This window comes from Procambarus clarkii, chromosome 35 (assembly GCF_040958095.1).
Source record: "Procambarus clarkii isolate CNS0578487 chromosome 35, FALCON_Pclarkii_2.0, whole genome shotgun sequence".
Classification (NCBI taxonomy): domain Eukaryota; kingdom Metazoa; phylum Arthropoda; class Malacostraca; order Decapoda; family Cambaridae; genus Procambarus; species Procambarus clarkii.
In genome coordinates, this window is record NC_091184.1 from 24640520 (window position 1) to 24656704 (window position 16185).

At 61.4% G+C, this 16185-nt stretch overlaps 2 protein-coding genes across 3 annotated transcripts in view; both read left to right on the forward strand.

The window, feature by feature from the left end:
* Window positions 1-16185, forward strand: part of LOC123750242 (uncharacterized) — a 446055-nt gene that overhangs the window by 49050 nt on the left and 380820 nt on the right. The window lies entirely within an intron of this gene.
* LOC123748106 (peptidyl-prolyl cis-trans isomerase-like) overlaps window positions 1-16185 on the forward strand; it is a 31329-nt gene that overhangs the window by 11305 nt on the left and 3839 nt on the right. For both annotated transcript variants that reach the window (XM_069336169.1, XM_069336170.1), the window contains exon 2: window positions 15903-16082. Coding sequence is in view for 1 of the 2 variants with exons in the window: in XM_069336170.1 (XP_069192271.1) it covers window positions 15903-16082 (180 nt within the window). In the remaining variant the exon portion in view is untranslated. The remainder of the gene's footprint in view (window positions 1-15902; window positions 16083-16185) is intronic.

Below are 16185 nucleotides of genomic sequence, written 5' to 3' on the forward strand. Positions count from 1 at the left end.
CAAGCCGGTAGAGGGGTGCTTGAGCTACAGGTCCAGCACCACCCCTCTGCCAGTAGAGGGGGGGGCTGGAGCTACAGGTCCAGCACCAACCACCTGCCAATAGAGGGAAGGCTGGTGCTACAGGTCCAGGGACAAACCCCTGCCAGTAGAGGGGGCTGGAGCTACAGGTCCAGCACCAACCCCCTGCCAGTAGAGGGAAGGCTGGAGCTACAGGTCCAGGGCCAACCCCCTGCCAGTAAAGGGGGCTGGAGCTACAGGTCCAGCGCCAACCCCCTGCCAGTAGAGGTGGGCAGGAGCTACAGGTCCAGCACCAACCCCCAGCCAGTAGAGGGGGGGCTGGAGCTACAGGTCCAGCACCAACCCCCTGCCAGTAGAGTGGGGCTGGAGCTACACGTCAAGCACCAACCCCCTCCCATTAGAGGGGGGCTGGAGATACAGGTGCAGCACCTACCCCCTGCCAGTAGAGGGGGGCTGGAGCTACAGGTCCAGCACCTACCCCCTGCCAGTAGAGGGGGGGCTGGAGCTACAAGTCCAGCACGAAACCCCTGCCAGTAGAGGGGGGCTGGAGCTACTGGTCCAGCACTAACCCCCTGCCAGTATAGGGAGGGCTGGAGCTATAGGTCCAGCACCTACCCCCTACCAGTAGAGGGGGGCTGGAGCTACAGGTCCAGCACGAACCCCCTGTCAGTAGAGGGGAGCTGGAGCTACTGGTCCAGCACCAACCCTCTTCCAGTAGAGGGGGGCTGGAGCTTCAGGTTCAGCACCAACCCCCTGCCAGTAGAGGGGGGCTGAAGCTATAGGTCCAGCACGAACCCCCTTCCAGTAGAGGGGGGCTGGAGCTACTGGTCCAGCACCAACCCCCTGCCAGTAGAGGGGGGAAGAAGCTACAAGTCCAGCACCAACCCTCTTCCAGTAGAGGGGGGCTGGAGCTACAGGTCAAGCAGCTACCCCCTGCCAGTAGAGGAAGGTTGGAGCTACAGGTCCAGCACCAACCATCTGCCAGTTTAAGGGGTCCTGGAGCTTCAGGTGCAGCACCAATCCCCTGCCAGTAGAGGGGGGGCTGGAGCTACAGGTCCAGCACCAACCCCCTGCCAGTAGAGGAAGGTTGGAGCTACAGGTCCAGCACTAACCATCTGCCAGTAGAAGGGGTCCTGGAGCTTCAGGTCCAGCACCAATTACCTGCCAGTAGAGGGGGGGGGCTGGAGCTACAGGTCCAGCACCAACCCCCTGCCAGTAGAGGGGGGGCTGGAGCTACAGGTCCAGCCCCACCCCTCTACCAGTAGAGGGGGGCTGGAGCTACAGGTCCAGCACCAACCCGCTGCCAGTAGAGGGGGGCTTGAGCTACAATTCCAGCACCAAACCCCTGCAAGTAGAGGGGGCTGGAGCTACAGGTCCAGCACCAACCCCCTGCCAGTAGAAGGGGGCTGGAGCTACAGGTCCAGCACCAACCCCCTGCCAGTAGAGGAGGGCTGGAGCTACAGGTCCAGCGCCAACCCCCTGCCAGTAGAGGGGGGCTGGAGCTACAGGTCCAGGGCCAACCCCCTGCCAGTAGAGGGGGGCTGGAGCTACAGGTCCAGCACCACCCCTCTGCCAGTAGAGGGAAGGCTGGAGCTACAGGTCCAGGGCCAACCTCCTGCCAGTAGAGGGGAGCTGGAGCTACAGGTCCAACACCACCCCTCTGCCAGTAGAGGGAAGGCTGGAGCTACAGGTCCAGGGCCAACCTCCTGCCAGTAGAGGGGGGCTGGAGCTGCAGGTCCAGCACCAACCCCATGCCAGTAGAGGGGAGCTAGAGCTACAGGTCCAGCACCAACCCCCTGCTAGTAGAAGGGGGCTGGAGCTACAGGTCCAGGACCAACCCCATGCCAATAGAGGGGGGGGCTGGAGCTACAGGTCCAGCACCATCCCCCTGCCAGTAGAGGAGGCTGGAGCTGCAGGTCAAGCACCAACCCCCTGCCAGTAGAGGGGAGCTGGAGCTAAATGTGCAGCACCAACCCCCTGCCAGTAGACGGGAGCTGGAGCTACAGGTCCAGCACCGACCCCCTACCAGTAGAGGGGGCCTGGAGCTACAGGTTCAGCACCAACCCCCTGCCAGTAGAGGGGGGCTGGAGCTACAGTTCCAGCACCAACCCCCCTCCTAGTAGAGGGGGGCTGGAGTTACAGGTCCAGCACCAACCCCCCTCCTAGTAGAGGGGGCTGGAGCTACAGGTCCAGCACCATCCCCCTGCCAATAGAGGGGGGTTGGAGTTACAGGTTCAGGACCAACCCCTTGCCTGTAAAAGGCGCGGCTAGAGCTACAGGTCCAGCATCAACCCCCTGCAAGTAGAGGGGGCTGGAGCTACATATTCAGGGCCAACCCCTGCCAGTAGAGGGAGGCTTTAGCTACAGGTCCAGGACCAATCCCCTGCCAGTAGAGGGGGGCTGGAGCTACAGGTCCATCTCCAACCCCCTGCCAGTAGAGGTGGGGGGGGGACCTAGAGCTTCAGGTCCAGCAGGAACCCCCTGCCTGGAGAGGGGCCTGGAGTTACAGGTCCAGCACCATCCCCCTGCAAGTAGAGGAGGCTGGAGCTGCAGGTCAAGCACCAACCCCCTGCCAGTAGAGGGGGGGGGGCTGGAGCTACAGGTCCAGCACCAACCCCCTGCCAGTAGAGGGGGCGGGGGCTGGAGCTACAGGTCCAGCACCAACCCCCTGCCAGTAGAGAGGGGGCTTGAGCTATAGGTCCAGCACCATCCCCCTGCCAGTAGAGGAGGCTGGATCTACAGGTCGAGCATCAACCCCCTGCCATTAGAGGTAGCCTGGAGCTACAGGTCCAGCATCAACCCCCTGCCAGTAGAGGGGGCTGGAGCTACAGATTCAGGGCCAACCCCATGCCAGTAGAGGGGGGGGGCTGGAGCTACAGGTCCAGCACCAACCCCCTGCCAAGTAGAGGGGGGGGGGGCTGGAGCTACAGGTCCAGCTCCAACCCACTGCCAGTAGAAGGGGGAGGCTGGAGCTACAGGTCCAGCACCAACCCCCTGCCTGTAGAGCGGGGAAGGCTGGAGCTACAGGTCCAGCTCCAACCCCCCCCCCCCCTGCCGGTAGAGGTGGGCTGGAGGTACAGGTTCAGCACCAACCCCCTGCCAGTAGAGGGGGAGGCTGGAGCTACAGGTTCAGCACCAACCCCCTGCCAGTAGAGGGGGGAGGCTGGAGCTACAGGTCCAGCACAAACCCTCTGCCTGTAGAGGGGGGGGGGGCTGGAGCTACAGGTCCAGGACCAACCCCATGCCAGTAGAAGGGGCTGGAGCTACAGGTCCATCATCAATCCCCTGCTAGTACAGGGGGGCCGGAGCTACAGGTCCAGGACCAACCCTTGCCAGTAATGGGGGGCTGGAGCTATAGGTCTAGCACCAACCCCCTGCTAGTAGAGGGGGGCTGGAGCTACAGGTCTAGCATCAACCCCCTGCCAGTAGAGGGGGGCTGGAGCTACAGGTCTAGCATCAACCCCGTGCCAGTAAAGGGGGGCTGGAGCTACAGGTCTAGCACCAACCCCCTGCCAGTAGAGGAGGCTGGAGCTGCAGGTCAAGCACCAACCCCCTGCCAGTAGAGGGGGCTGGAGCTACAGGTTCAGCACCAACCCCCTGCCAGTAGAGGGGGGGGGGCTGGAGCTACAGGTGGAGCACCAACCCCCTGCCAGTAGAGGGGGCTGGAGCTACAGGTCCAGCACTAACCACCTGCCAACAGAGCAGGGCTGGAGCTACAGGTCCAGCACTAACCACCTGCCAACAGAGCAGGGCTGGAGCTACAATTCCAACACCAACCCCCTGCCAGTAGAGGGGGCTTGAGCTACAGGTCCAGCACCAACGCCCTGCCAGTAGAGCGGGGGCGGGGCTGGAGCTACAGGTGCAGCACCTACCCCCTCCCAGTAGAGGGGAGGCGGGGCTGGAGCTACAGGTGCAGCACCTACCCCCTGCCAGTAGAAGGGGGCTGGAGCTACAGGTCCAGCACCTACCCCCTGCCAGTAGAGGGGGGCTGGAGCTACAGGTCCAGCACATACCCCCTGCCAGTAGAGGGGTGGCTGGAGCTACAGGTCCAGCACCTACCCCCCCCCCGGCAGGTAGAGCGGGACTGGAGCTACAGGTCCAGCACCAACCCCCTGCCAGTAGAGGGGGGCTGGAACTACAGGTCCAGCAGCATCCCCTGCCAGTAGAGGGGGGCTGGGTCAACACATCCAACACCAACCCCCCTGCCAGTAGAGGGGGGGGCTGGAGCTGCAGGTCCAGCACCAATCCCCTGCCAGTAGAGGGGGGCTGGAGCTACAGGTCCAGAACCAACCCCCTTCCAGTAGAGGGGGGGCTGGATTTTCAGGTCCAGCACCAACCCCCTGCCACTAGAGGGGGGGGTGGTCTGGAACCACAGGTCAAGAACCAAACCCCTGCCAGTAGAAAGGGCTGGAGCTACAGATTCAGGGCCAACCCCCTACCAGTACAGGGGAGCTAGAGCTACAGGTCCAGCACCATCCCCCTGCTAGTAGAGGGGGGCTGGAGCTGCAGATCCAGGACCAACCCCATGCCAATAGAGGGGGGGGCTGGAGCTACAGGTCCAGCACCATCCCCCCTGCCAGTAGAGGGGTGCTGGAGCTATAGGTCCAGCATCAACCCCCTGCCAGTAGAGGAGGGCTGGATCTACAGGTCCAGCACCAACCTCCTGCCAGTAGAGGAGGCTGGAGCTACAGGTCAAGCACCAACCCCCTGCCAGTAGAGGGGGGGCTGGAGCTACAGATCCAGCACCAACCCCCTGCCAGTAGAGGTGGGGGGCTGGAGCTACAGGTCCAGCACCAACCCCCTGCCCGTAGAGGGGGCTGCAGCTACAGGTCCAGCACCAACCCTCTTCCAGTAGAGGGGGGTTGGAGCTACAGGTCCAACACCAACCCTCTTCCAGTAGAGGGGGGCTGGAGCTACAGGTCCAGCACCTACCCCCTGTCAGTAGAGGGGGGTTGGAACTACTAGTCCTGCACCAACCCCTGCCAGTAGAGGGGACTGGAGCTACAGGTCCAGCACCAACCCCCTGCCAGTAGAGGGGGGCTGGAGCTACAGGTCCAGCACCTACCCTCTGCCAGTAGAGGAGGGCTGGAGCTATAAGGCCAGCCCGAACCCCCCCCCCCCCCCCCCCCCGCCAGTAGAGGGGGGCTGGAGCTACAGGTCCAGCACCAACCCCCTGCGAGTAGAGGGGTGGCTGGAGCTACAGGTTCAGCACCTACCCCCTGCCAGTAGAGGGAGGTTGGAACTACTAGTCCTGCACCAAACCCCTGCCAGTAGAGGGGGGGCTAGAGCTACAGGTCCAGCATCAACCCCCTGCCAGTAGAGTGTGGCTGGAGCTACAGGTCTAGCACCAACCCCCTGCCAGTAGAGGGGAGCTGGAGCTACAGGTCCAGCACCAACCACCAGCCAGTAGAGGGGGGGGGGGCTAGAGCTACAGGTCCAGCATCAACCCCCTGCCAGTAGAGGGGGGCTAAAGTTACAGGTCCAGGACCAACCGCACCCAGCCCATAGAGGGGGCTGCAGCTACAGGTCCAGCACCAACCCCCAGCCAGTAGAGGGGGGGGGGCTAGAGCTACAGGTCCAGCATCAACCCCCTGCCAGTAGAGGGGGGCTAAAGTTACAGGTCCAGGACCAACCCCACCCTGCCCGTAGAGGGGGCTGCAGCTACAGGTCCAGCACCAACCCCCTGCCAGTAGAGGGGAGCTAGAGCAACAGGTCTAGCACCAACCCCCTGCTAGTAGAGGGGGGCTGGAGCTACAGGTCAAGCAGCTACCCCCTGCCAGTAGAGGAAGGTTGGAGCTACAGGTCCAGCACCAACCATCTGCCAGTTTAAGGGGTCCTGGAACTTCAGGTCCAGCACCAATCCCCTGCCAGTAGAGGGGGGGCTGGAGCTACAGGTCCAGCACCAACCCCCTGCCAGTAGAGGAAGGTTGGAGCTATAGGTCCAGCATCAACCCCCTGCCAGTAGAGGAGGGCTGGATCTACAGGTCCTGCACCAACCTCCTGTCAGTAGAGGAGGCTGGAACTACAGATCCAGCGCCAACCCCCTGCCAGTAGAGGGGAGCTGGAGCTACAGGTGCAGCACCAACCCCATGCCAATAGAGGGGAGGGGGGCTGGAGCTACAGCTACAGCACCAACCTCCTGCCAGTAGAGGGGGGGCTGGAGCTACAGGTCCAGCACCAACCCCTTGCCTGTAGAGGGGGCCTGGAGCTACAGGTCTAGCACCAACCCCCTACCAGTAGAGGGGGCTGGAGCTACAGTTCCAGCACCAACTCCCCTCCTAGTAGAGGGGGGCTGGAGTTACAGGTCCAGCATCAACCCCCTGCCAGTAAAGGAGGGCTGGATCTACAGGTCCTTCACCAACCTCCTGTCAGTAGAGGAGGCTGGAACTACAGATCCAGCGCCAACCCCCTGCCAGTAGAGGGGAGCTGGAGCTACAGGTGCAGCACCAACCCCATGCCAATAGAGGGGAGGGGGGCTGGAGCTACAGCTACAGCACCAACCTCCTGCCAGTAGAGGGGGGGCTGGAGCTACAGGTCCAGCACCAACCCCTTGCCTGTAGAGGGGGCCTGGAGCTACAGGTCTAGCACCAACCCCCTACCAGTAGAGGGGGCTGGAGCTACAGTTCCAGCACCAACCCCCCTCCTAGTAGAGGGGGGCTGGAGTTACAGGTCCAGCATCAACCCCCTGCCAGTAGAGGAGGGCTGGATCTACAGGTCCAGCACCAACCTCCTGCCAGTAGAGGAGGCTGGAGCTACAGGTCAAGCACCAACCCCCTGCCAGTAGAGGTGGGGGGCTGGAGCTACAGGTCCAGCACCAACCCCCTGCCCGTAGAGGGGGCTGCAGCTACAGGTCCAGTACCAACCCTCTTCCAGTAGAGGGGGGCTGGAGCTACAGGTCCAACACCAACCCTCTTCCAGTAGAGGGGGGCTGGAGCTACAGGTCCAGCACCTACCCCCTGTCAGTAGAGGGGGGTTGGAACTACTAGTCCTGCACCAACCCCTGCCAGTAGAGGGGACTGGAGCTACAGGTCCAGCACCAACCCCCTGCCAGTAGAGGGGGGCTGGAGCTACAGGTCCAGCACCTACCCTCTGCCAGTAGAGGAGGGCTGGAGCTATAAGGCCAGCCCCAACCCCCCCCCCCCCCCCGCCAGTAGAGGGGGGCTGGAGCTACAGGTCCAGCACCAACCCCCTGCGAGTAGAGGGGTGGCTGGAGCTACAGGTCCAGCACCTACCCCCTGCCAGTAGAGGGAGGTTGGAACTACTAGTCCTGCACCAAACCCCTGCCAGTAGAGGGGGGGCTAGAGCTACAGGTCCAGCATCAACCCCCTGCCAGTAGAGTGTGGCTGGAGCTACAGGTCTAGCACCAACCCCCTGCCAGTAGAGGGGAGCTGGAGCTACAGGTCCAGCACCAACCCCCAGCCAGTAGAGGGGGGGGGGGGCTAGAGCTACAGGTCCAGCATCAACCCCCTGCCAGTAGAGGGGGGCTAAAGTTACAGGTCCAGGACCAACCGCACCCAGCCCATAGAGGGGGCTGCAGCTACAGGTCCAGCACCAACCCCCAGCCAGTAGAGGGGGGGGGGGCTAGAGCTACAGGTCCAGCATCAACCCCCTGCCAGTAGAGGGGGGCTAAAGTTACAGGTCCAGGACCAACCCCACCCTGCCCGTAGAGGGGGCACAGCTACAGGTCCAGCACCAACCCCCTGCCAGTAGAGGGGAGCTAGAGCTACAGGTCTAGCACCAACCCCCTGCTAGTAGAGGGGGGCTGGAGCTACAGGTCAAGCAGCTACCCCCTGCCAGTAGAGGAAGGTTGGAGCTACAGGTCCAGCACCAACCATCTGCCAGTTTAAGGGGTCCTGGAACTTCAGGTCCAGCACCAATCCCCTGCCAGTAGAGGGGGGGCTGGAGCTACAGGTCCTGCACCAACCTCCTGTCAGTAGAGGAGGCTGGAACTACAGATCCAGCGCCAACCCCCTGCCAGTAGAGGGGAGCTGGAGCTACAGGTGCAGCACCAACCCCATGCCAATAGAGGGGAGGGGGGCTGGAGCTACAGCTACAGCACCAACCTCCTGCCAGTAGAGGGGGGGCTGGAGCTACAGGTCCAGCACCAACCCCTTGCCTGTAGAGGGGGCCTGGAGCTACAGGTCTAGCACCAACCCCCTACCAGTAGAGGGGGCTGGAGCTACAGTTCCAGCACCAACCCCCCTCCTAGTAGAGGGGGGCTGGAGTTACAGGTCCAGCACCAACCCCCTGCCAGTAGAAGGGGGCTGGAGCTACAGGTCCAGCACCAAACCCCTGCCAGTAGAGGGGGGCTGTAGCTACAGGTCCAGGACCAATCCCCTGCCAGTAGAGTGGGGCTGGAGCTAAAGGTCCAGCACCAACCCCCTGCCAGTAGAAGGCGGAGTGGAGCTACAGATTCAGGGCCAACCCCCTGGCTATAGAGGATGGCTTGAGCTACAGGTCCATCTCCAACCCCCTGCCAGTAGAGGGGGGCAGGAGCTACAGGTCCAGCACCATCCCCCTGCCAATAGAGGAGGCTGGATCTGCAGGTCAAGGACCAACCCCCTGCCAGTAGAGTGCGGGGGGGCTGGAGCTACAGGTCCAGCACCAACCCCCTGCCATTAGAGGGGGGGGGGGGCTGGAGCTACAGGTCCAGCACCAACCCCCTTCTAGTAGAGGGGGGTGGGGCTGGAGCTACAGTTCCAGCACCAACCCTTTGCCAGAAGAGGGGGGCTGGAGCTACAGGTCCAGCACCAACCCCCTGCCAGTAGAGGGGGCTGGAGCTACAGATTCAGGGCCAACCCCCTGCCAGTAGAGGGGAGCTAGAGCTACAGGTCCAGCAGCAACCCCCTGCTAGTAGAGGGGGGCTGGATCTACAGGTCCAGCACTAACCTCCTGCCAGTAGAGGGGGGCTGGAGCTACAGGTCCAGCACCAACCCCCTGCCAGTAGAGGGGGGGCTGGAGCTACAGAATCAGGGCCAACCCCCTGCCAGTGGAGGGGAGCTAGAGCTACAGGTCCAGCACCAACCCCCTGCCAGTAGAGGGGGGCTGGAGCTACAGGTCCAGCACCAACCTCCTGCCAGTAGAGGGGGCCTGGAGCTACAAGTCCAGCACCATTCCCCTGCCAGTAGAGGGGGCTGGAGCTACAGGTCCAGCACCAACCCCCTGCCAGTAGAAGGGGGCTGGAGCTACAAGTCCAGCACCATTCCCCTGCCAGTAGAGGGGGCTTGAGCTACAGGTCCAGCACCAACCCCCTGCCAGTTGAGGGGGCTGGAGCTACAGGTCCAGCATCAACCCTCTGCCGGTAGAGGGGGGCTGGAGTCTTCATTTCCAGGACCAACCCCCTGCCAGTACAGGGGGGGGGCTGGAGCTACAGGTCCAGCACCAACCCCTTTCTAGTAGAGGGGGGTGGGGCTGGAGCTACAGTTCCAGCACCAACCCTTTGCCAGAAGAGGGGGGCTGGAGCTACAGGTCCAGCACCAACCCCCTGCCAGTAGAGGGGGCTGGAGCTACAGATTCAGGGCCAACCCCCTGCCAGTAGAGGGGAGCTAGAGCTACAGGTCCAGCACCAACCCCCTGCTAGTAGAGGGGGGCTGGATCTACAGGTCCAGCACTAACCTCCTGCCAGTAGAGGGGGGCTGGAGCTACAGGTCCAGCACCAACCCCCTGCCAGTAGAGGGGGGGCTGGAGCTACAGATTCAGGGCCAACCCCCTGCCAGTGGAGGGGAGCTAGAGCTACAGGTCCAGCACCAACCCCCTGCCAGTAGAGGGGGGCTGGACCTACAGGTCCAGCACCAACCTCCTGCCAGTAGAGGGGGCCTGGAGCTACAGGTCCAGCACCAAATCCCTGCCAGTAGATGGAGCTGAAGCTACAGGTCAAGCACCAACCCCCTGCCAGTAGAAAAGGGGCTTGAGCTATAGGTTCAGCAACAACCCCCTACCAGTAGAGGGGGGCTAGAGCTACAGGTCCAGCACCAACCCCCTGCCAGTAGAGGGGGGCTGGAGCTACAGGTCCAGCACCAACCTCGTGCCAGTAGAGCGGGCCTGGAGTTACAGGTCCAGTACCAACCCCCTGCCTGAAGAGGGGGGAGGCTGGAGCTACAGGTCCAGCTCCAACCCACTGCCAGTACAGGGGGGAGGCTGGAGCTACAGGTCCAGCACCAACCCCCTGCCTGAAGAGGGGGGAGGCTGGAGCTACAGGTCCAGCTCCAACCCCCCCCCCCCTGCCGGTAGAGGTGGGCTGGAGGTACAGGTTCAGTACCAACCCCCTGCCAGTAGAAGGGGAGGCTAGAGCTACAGGTTCAGCACCAACCCCCTGACAGTAGAGTGGGGATTCTGGAGCTACAGGTCCAGCACCAACCCCCTGCCTGTAGAGGGGGGGCTGGAGCTACAGCGCCAGGACCAACCCCCTGCCAGTAGAGGGTGGCTGGAGCTACAGGTCTAGCACCAATCCCCTGCCAGTAGAGGGGGGCTGGAGCTACAGGTCTAGCATCAACCCCCTGCCAGTAGAAGGGGGCTGGAGCTACAGGTCCAGCACCATCCCCTTGCCTGTAGAGGAGGCTTTAGCTGCAGGTCAAGCACCAACCCCCTGCCAGTAGAGGGGGCTGGAGCTACAGGTTCAGCACCAACCCCCTGCCAGTAGAGGGGGGGGTCTGGAGCTACAGGTGCAGCACCAACCCCCTGCCAATAGAGGGGGGCTGGAACTACAGGTCCAGCACCTACTCCTTGCCAGTAGTGTGGGGCTGGAGCTACAGGTCCAGCACCAACCCCCTGCCAGTAGAGCGGGGCTGGAGCTACAGGTCCAGCACCAACCCCCTCCCAGTAGAGAGGGGGCGGGGCTGGAGCTACAGGTCCAGGACCAACCCCATGCCAGTAGAAGGGGCTGGAGCTATAGGTCCATCATCAATCCCCTGCTAGTACAGGGGGCCGGAGCTACAGTTCCAGGATCAACCCCCTGCCAGTAGAAGGGAGTAGAGCTACAGGTCTAGCACCAATCCCCTGCCAGTTGAGGGGGGCTGGAGCTACAGGTCTAGCATCAACCCTCTACCAGTAGAGGGGGGCTGGAGCTACAGGTCCAGCACCATCCCCTTGCCAGTAGAGGAGGCTGGAGCTGCAGGTCAAGCACCAATCCCCTGCCAGTAGAGGGGGCTGGAGCTACAGGTTCAGCACCAACCCCCTGCCAGTAGAGGGGGGGGGCTGGAGCTACAGGTGCAACACCAACCCCCTGCCAGTAGAGGGGGGCTGGAACTACAGGTCCAGCACCCACTCCTTGCCAGTAGTGTGGGGCTGGAGCTACAGGTCGAGCACCAACCCCCTGCCAACAGAGCAGGGCTGGAGCTACTAGTCCAACACCAACCCCCTGCCAGTAGAGGGGGCTAGAGCTACAGCTCCAGCACCAACCCCCTGCCAGTAACGGGGGCTGGAGCTAAAGATCCTGCACCAACCCCCTGCCAGTAGAGGGGGGGCGGGCCTGGAGCTACAGGTGCAGCACCTACCCCCTGCCAGTAGAAGGAGGCTGGAGCTACAGGTCCAGCACCTACCCCCTGCCAGTAGAGGGGGGGGGGCTGGAGCTACAGGTGCAACACCAACCCCCTGCCAGTAGAGGGGGGCTGGAACTACAGGTCCAGCACCCACTCCTTGCCAGTAGTGTGGGGCTGGAGCTACAGGTCCAGCACCAACCCCCTGCCAACAGAGCAGGGCTGGAGCTACTAGTCCAACACCAACCCCCTGCCAGTAGAGGGGGCTAGAGCTACAGCTCCAGCACCAACCCCCTGCCAGTAAAGGGGGCTGGAGCTAAAGATCCTGCACCAACCCCCTGCCAGTAGAGGGGGGGCTGGCCTGGAGCTACAGGTGCAGCACCTACCCCCTGCCAGTAGAGGGGGGGCGGGCCTGGAGCTACAGGTGCAGCACCTACCCCCTGCCAGTAGAAGGAGGCTGGAGCTACAGGTCCAGCACCTACCCCCTGCCAGTAGAGGGGGGGCGGGCCTGGAGCTACAGGTGCAGCACCTACCCCCTGCCAGTAGAAGGAGGCTGGAGCTACAGGTCCAGCACCTACCCCCTGCCAGTAGAGGGGGGCTGGAGCTATAGGTCCAGCACCTACCCCCTGTCAGTAGAGGGGGGTTGGAACTACTAGTCCTGCACCAACCCCTGCCAGTAGAGAGGACTGGAGCTACAGGTCCAGCACCAACCCCCTGCCAGTATAGGGGGGCTGGAGCTACATGTCCACCACCTACCCTCTGCCAGTAGAGGAGGGCTGGAGCTATAAGGCCAGCCCCAACACCCCGCCAGTAGAGGAGGGCTGGAGCTACAGGTCCAGCACCAACCCCCTGCCACTAGACGGGGGCGGGAGCTACAGGTCCAGCACCAACCCCCTGCCAGTAGAAGGGGACTAGAGCTACAGGTCCAGAACCAACCCCATTCCAGTAGAGCGGGGCTGGAGCTACAGGTCCAGCACCAACCCCCTTCCAGTAGAGGGGGTCTGGAGCTACAGGTCCAGCACCAACCCCCTGCTAGTAGAGGGGGGCTGGAGCTACAGGTCCAGCAGCATCCCCTGCCAGTAGAGGGGGGCTGGGTCAACACATCCAACACCAACCCCCTGCCAGTAGAGGGGGATGGCTGGAGCTACAGGTCCAGCACCAACCCCCTGCCAGTAGTAGGGGACTGGAGCTACAGGTCCAGAACCAACCCCCTTCCAGTAGAGGGGGGGGCTGGAGTTTCAGGTCCAGCACCAACCCCCTGCCACTAGAGGGAGTTACAGGTTCAGGACCAACCCCACCCTGCCCGTAGAGGGGGCTGCAGCTACAGGTCTAGCACCAACACCCTGCCAGTAGAGGGGGGGGGCTAGAGCTACAGGTCCAGCATCAACCCGCTTCCAGTAGAGAGGGCTAGAGCTACAGATTCAGGGCCAACCCCCTGCCAGTAGAGTGTGGCTGGAGCTACAGGTCTAGCACCAACCCCCTGCCAGTAGAGGGGGGCTGGAGTTACAGGTCCACGGCCAACCCCACCCTGCCCGTAGAGGGGGCTACAGATACAGGTCCAGCACCAACCCCCTGCCAGTAGAGGGGGGGCTAGAGCTACAGGTCCAGCACCAACCCCCTGCTAGTAGAGGGGGGCTGGAGCTACAGGTCCAGGACCAACCCCATGCCAATAGAGGGGGGGCTGAAGCTACAGGTCCAGCACCAACCTCCTGCCAGTAGAGGAGGGCTGGAGCTACAGGTCCATCACCAACTCCCTTCTAGTAGAGAGGGGCTGGAGCTACAGGTCCAGCAACAACCCCCTGCCAGTTGAGGGGCTGGAGCTACAGGTCCAGAACCAACCCCCTGCCAGTAGAGGGGGGCTGGAGCTACAGATCCAACACTAACCCCTTGCCAGAAGAAGGGGGCTGGAGCTACAGGTCTAGCACCAACCCCCAGCCAGTAGGGAGGGGGTGGAGCTACAGGTCCAGCATAAACCCCCTGAGAGTAGAGGGGGCTGGAACTATTGGTTCAGCACCATCCCCTTGACAGTAGAGGGGGCTGGAGCTACAGGTTCAGCACCAACCCCTCTGCCAGTAGAGGGGGGCTAAAGTTACAGGTCCAGCACAATCCCCTGCCAGTAGAGGGGGGCTGAAGCTACAGGTCTAGCACAACACCCCTTCCAGTTGAGGGGGGCTGGAGCTACAGGTCCAGCACCAACCCCCCTTCCAGTAGAGGGGGGGTTGGTGCTACAGGTCCAGCACCAACCCCCTGCCAGTAGGGGGGGGCTGGAGCTACAGGTCCAGCATAATGGGGCTGTCACTGACCACAGGTGATAATGGGGCTGACACTGACCACAGGTGATAATGGGTCTTTTACAGTGACCACAGGTGATAATGGGGCTGACTCTGCCCACTGATGATAATGGGGCTGACACTGTCCACAGGTGATAATGGGACTGACACTGACCACTAGTGATAATGGGGCTGACACTGACCACAGGTCATAATGGGGCTGACACTGACCACTAGTGATAATGGGGCTGACACTGACCACAGGTCATAATGGGGCTGACTCTGCCCACTGGTGATAATGGGGCTGACACTGTCCACAGGTGATAATGGGGCTGACACTGACCACAAGTGATAATGGGGCTGACACTGACCACAGGTGATAATGGGGCTGACTCTGCCCACTGGTGATAATGGGGCTGACACTGTCCACAGGTGATAATGGGGCTGACACTGACCACAAGTGATAATGGGGCTGACACTGACCACAGGTGATAATGGGGCTGACACTGTCCACAGGTCATAATGGGGCTGACTCTGCCCACTGGTGATAATGGGGCTGACGCTGACCACAGGTAATAATGGGGCTGACGCTGATCACAGGTGATAATGGGGCTAACACTGACCACAGGTGATAATGGGGCTGACACTGACCACTGGTGATAATGGGGCTGACTCTGCCCACTGGTGATAATGGGGCTGACACTGACCACAGGTGATAATGGGGCTGACGCTGATCACAAGTGATAATGGGGCTGACACTGACCACAGGTGATAATGGGGCTCTCTCTGCCCACTGGTGATAATGGGGCTAACACTGACCACAGGTGATAATGGGGCTGACACTGTCCACAGGTCATAATGGGGCTGACACTGACCACAGGTGATAATGGGGCTGACACTGCCCACTGGTGATAATGGGGCTGACTCTGCCCACTGGTGATAATGGGGCTGACACTGACCACAGGTGATAATGGGGCTGACGCTGATCACAAGTGATAATGGGGCTGACACTGACCACAGGTGATAATGGGGCTCTCTCTGCCCACTGGTGATAATGGGGCTAACACTGACCACAGGTGATAATGGGGCTGACACTGTCCACAGGTCATAATGGGGCTGACACTGACCACAGGTGATAATGGGGCTGACACTGCCCACTGGTGTTAATGGGGCTGACTCTGCCCACTGGTGATAATGGGGCTGACACTGACCACAGGTGATAATGGGGCTGACGCTGATCACAAGTGATAATGGGACTGACACTGACCACAGGTGATAATGGGGCTCTCTCTGCCCACTGGTGATAATGGGGCTAACACTGACCACAGGTGATAATGGGGCTGACACTGTCCACAGGTCATAATTTGGCTGACACTGACCACAGGTGATAATGGGGCTGACACTGCCCACTGGTGATAATGGGGCTGACTCTGCCCACTGGTGATAATGGGGCTGACACTGACCACAGGTGATAATGGGGCTGACGCTGATCACAAGTGATAATGGGGCTGACACTGACCACAGGTGATAATGGGGCTCTCTCTGCCCACTGGTGATAATGGGGCTGACACTGTCCACAGGTGATAATGGGGCTGACACTGTCCACAGGTAATAATGGGGCTGATACTGACCACAGGTGATAATGGGGCTGACACTGTCCACAGGTGGTAATGGGGCTGTCACTGCCTACAGGTGATAATGGGGCTGACACTGTCCACAGGTGATAATGGGGCTGACACTGTCCACAGGTGATAATGGGGCTGACACTGACCACAGGTGATAATGGGGCTGACACTGACCACAGGTGATAATGGGGCTGACACTGACCACAGGTGATAATGGGGCTGACACTGACCACAGGTGATAATGGGGCTGACACTGACCACAGGTGATAATGGGGCTGACACTGACCACAGGTGATAATGGGGCTGACTCTGCCCACTGGTGATAATGGGGCTGACACTGTCCACAGGTGATAATGGGGCTGACACTGACCACAGGTGATAATGGGGCTGACACTGTCCACAGGTAATAATGGGGCTGACACTGACCACAGGTGATAATGATGCTGACACTGTCCACTGGTGATAATGGGACTGACACTGACCACAGGTGATAATGGGGCTGACACTGTCCACAGGTTGAGGACCTCCGCAGGATGAGGGAGCCCGTCAAGAGGCTGGTGGAGGCTGGCCGGGTGTTGGCTGTCCAGGAAGACCAAGATGGCCGCCGCTCCGCTAGGATAACTCTACAAGACGGAGAGCTGTACCTCCACCCATTCCTGCGTCAGCCCACGCCCGCCGACGCCCACGCCCTCCAGGTTACTTTATTACACCCACTAGTCTTACTGACATTACTGATTTACTGAGTTATCATAACTAATATGATAACATTTTGTTATAGTTATCAGCATGATTTATTTC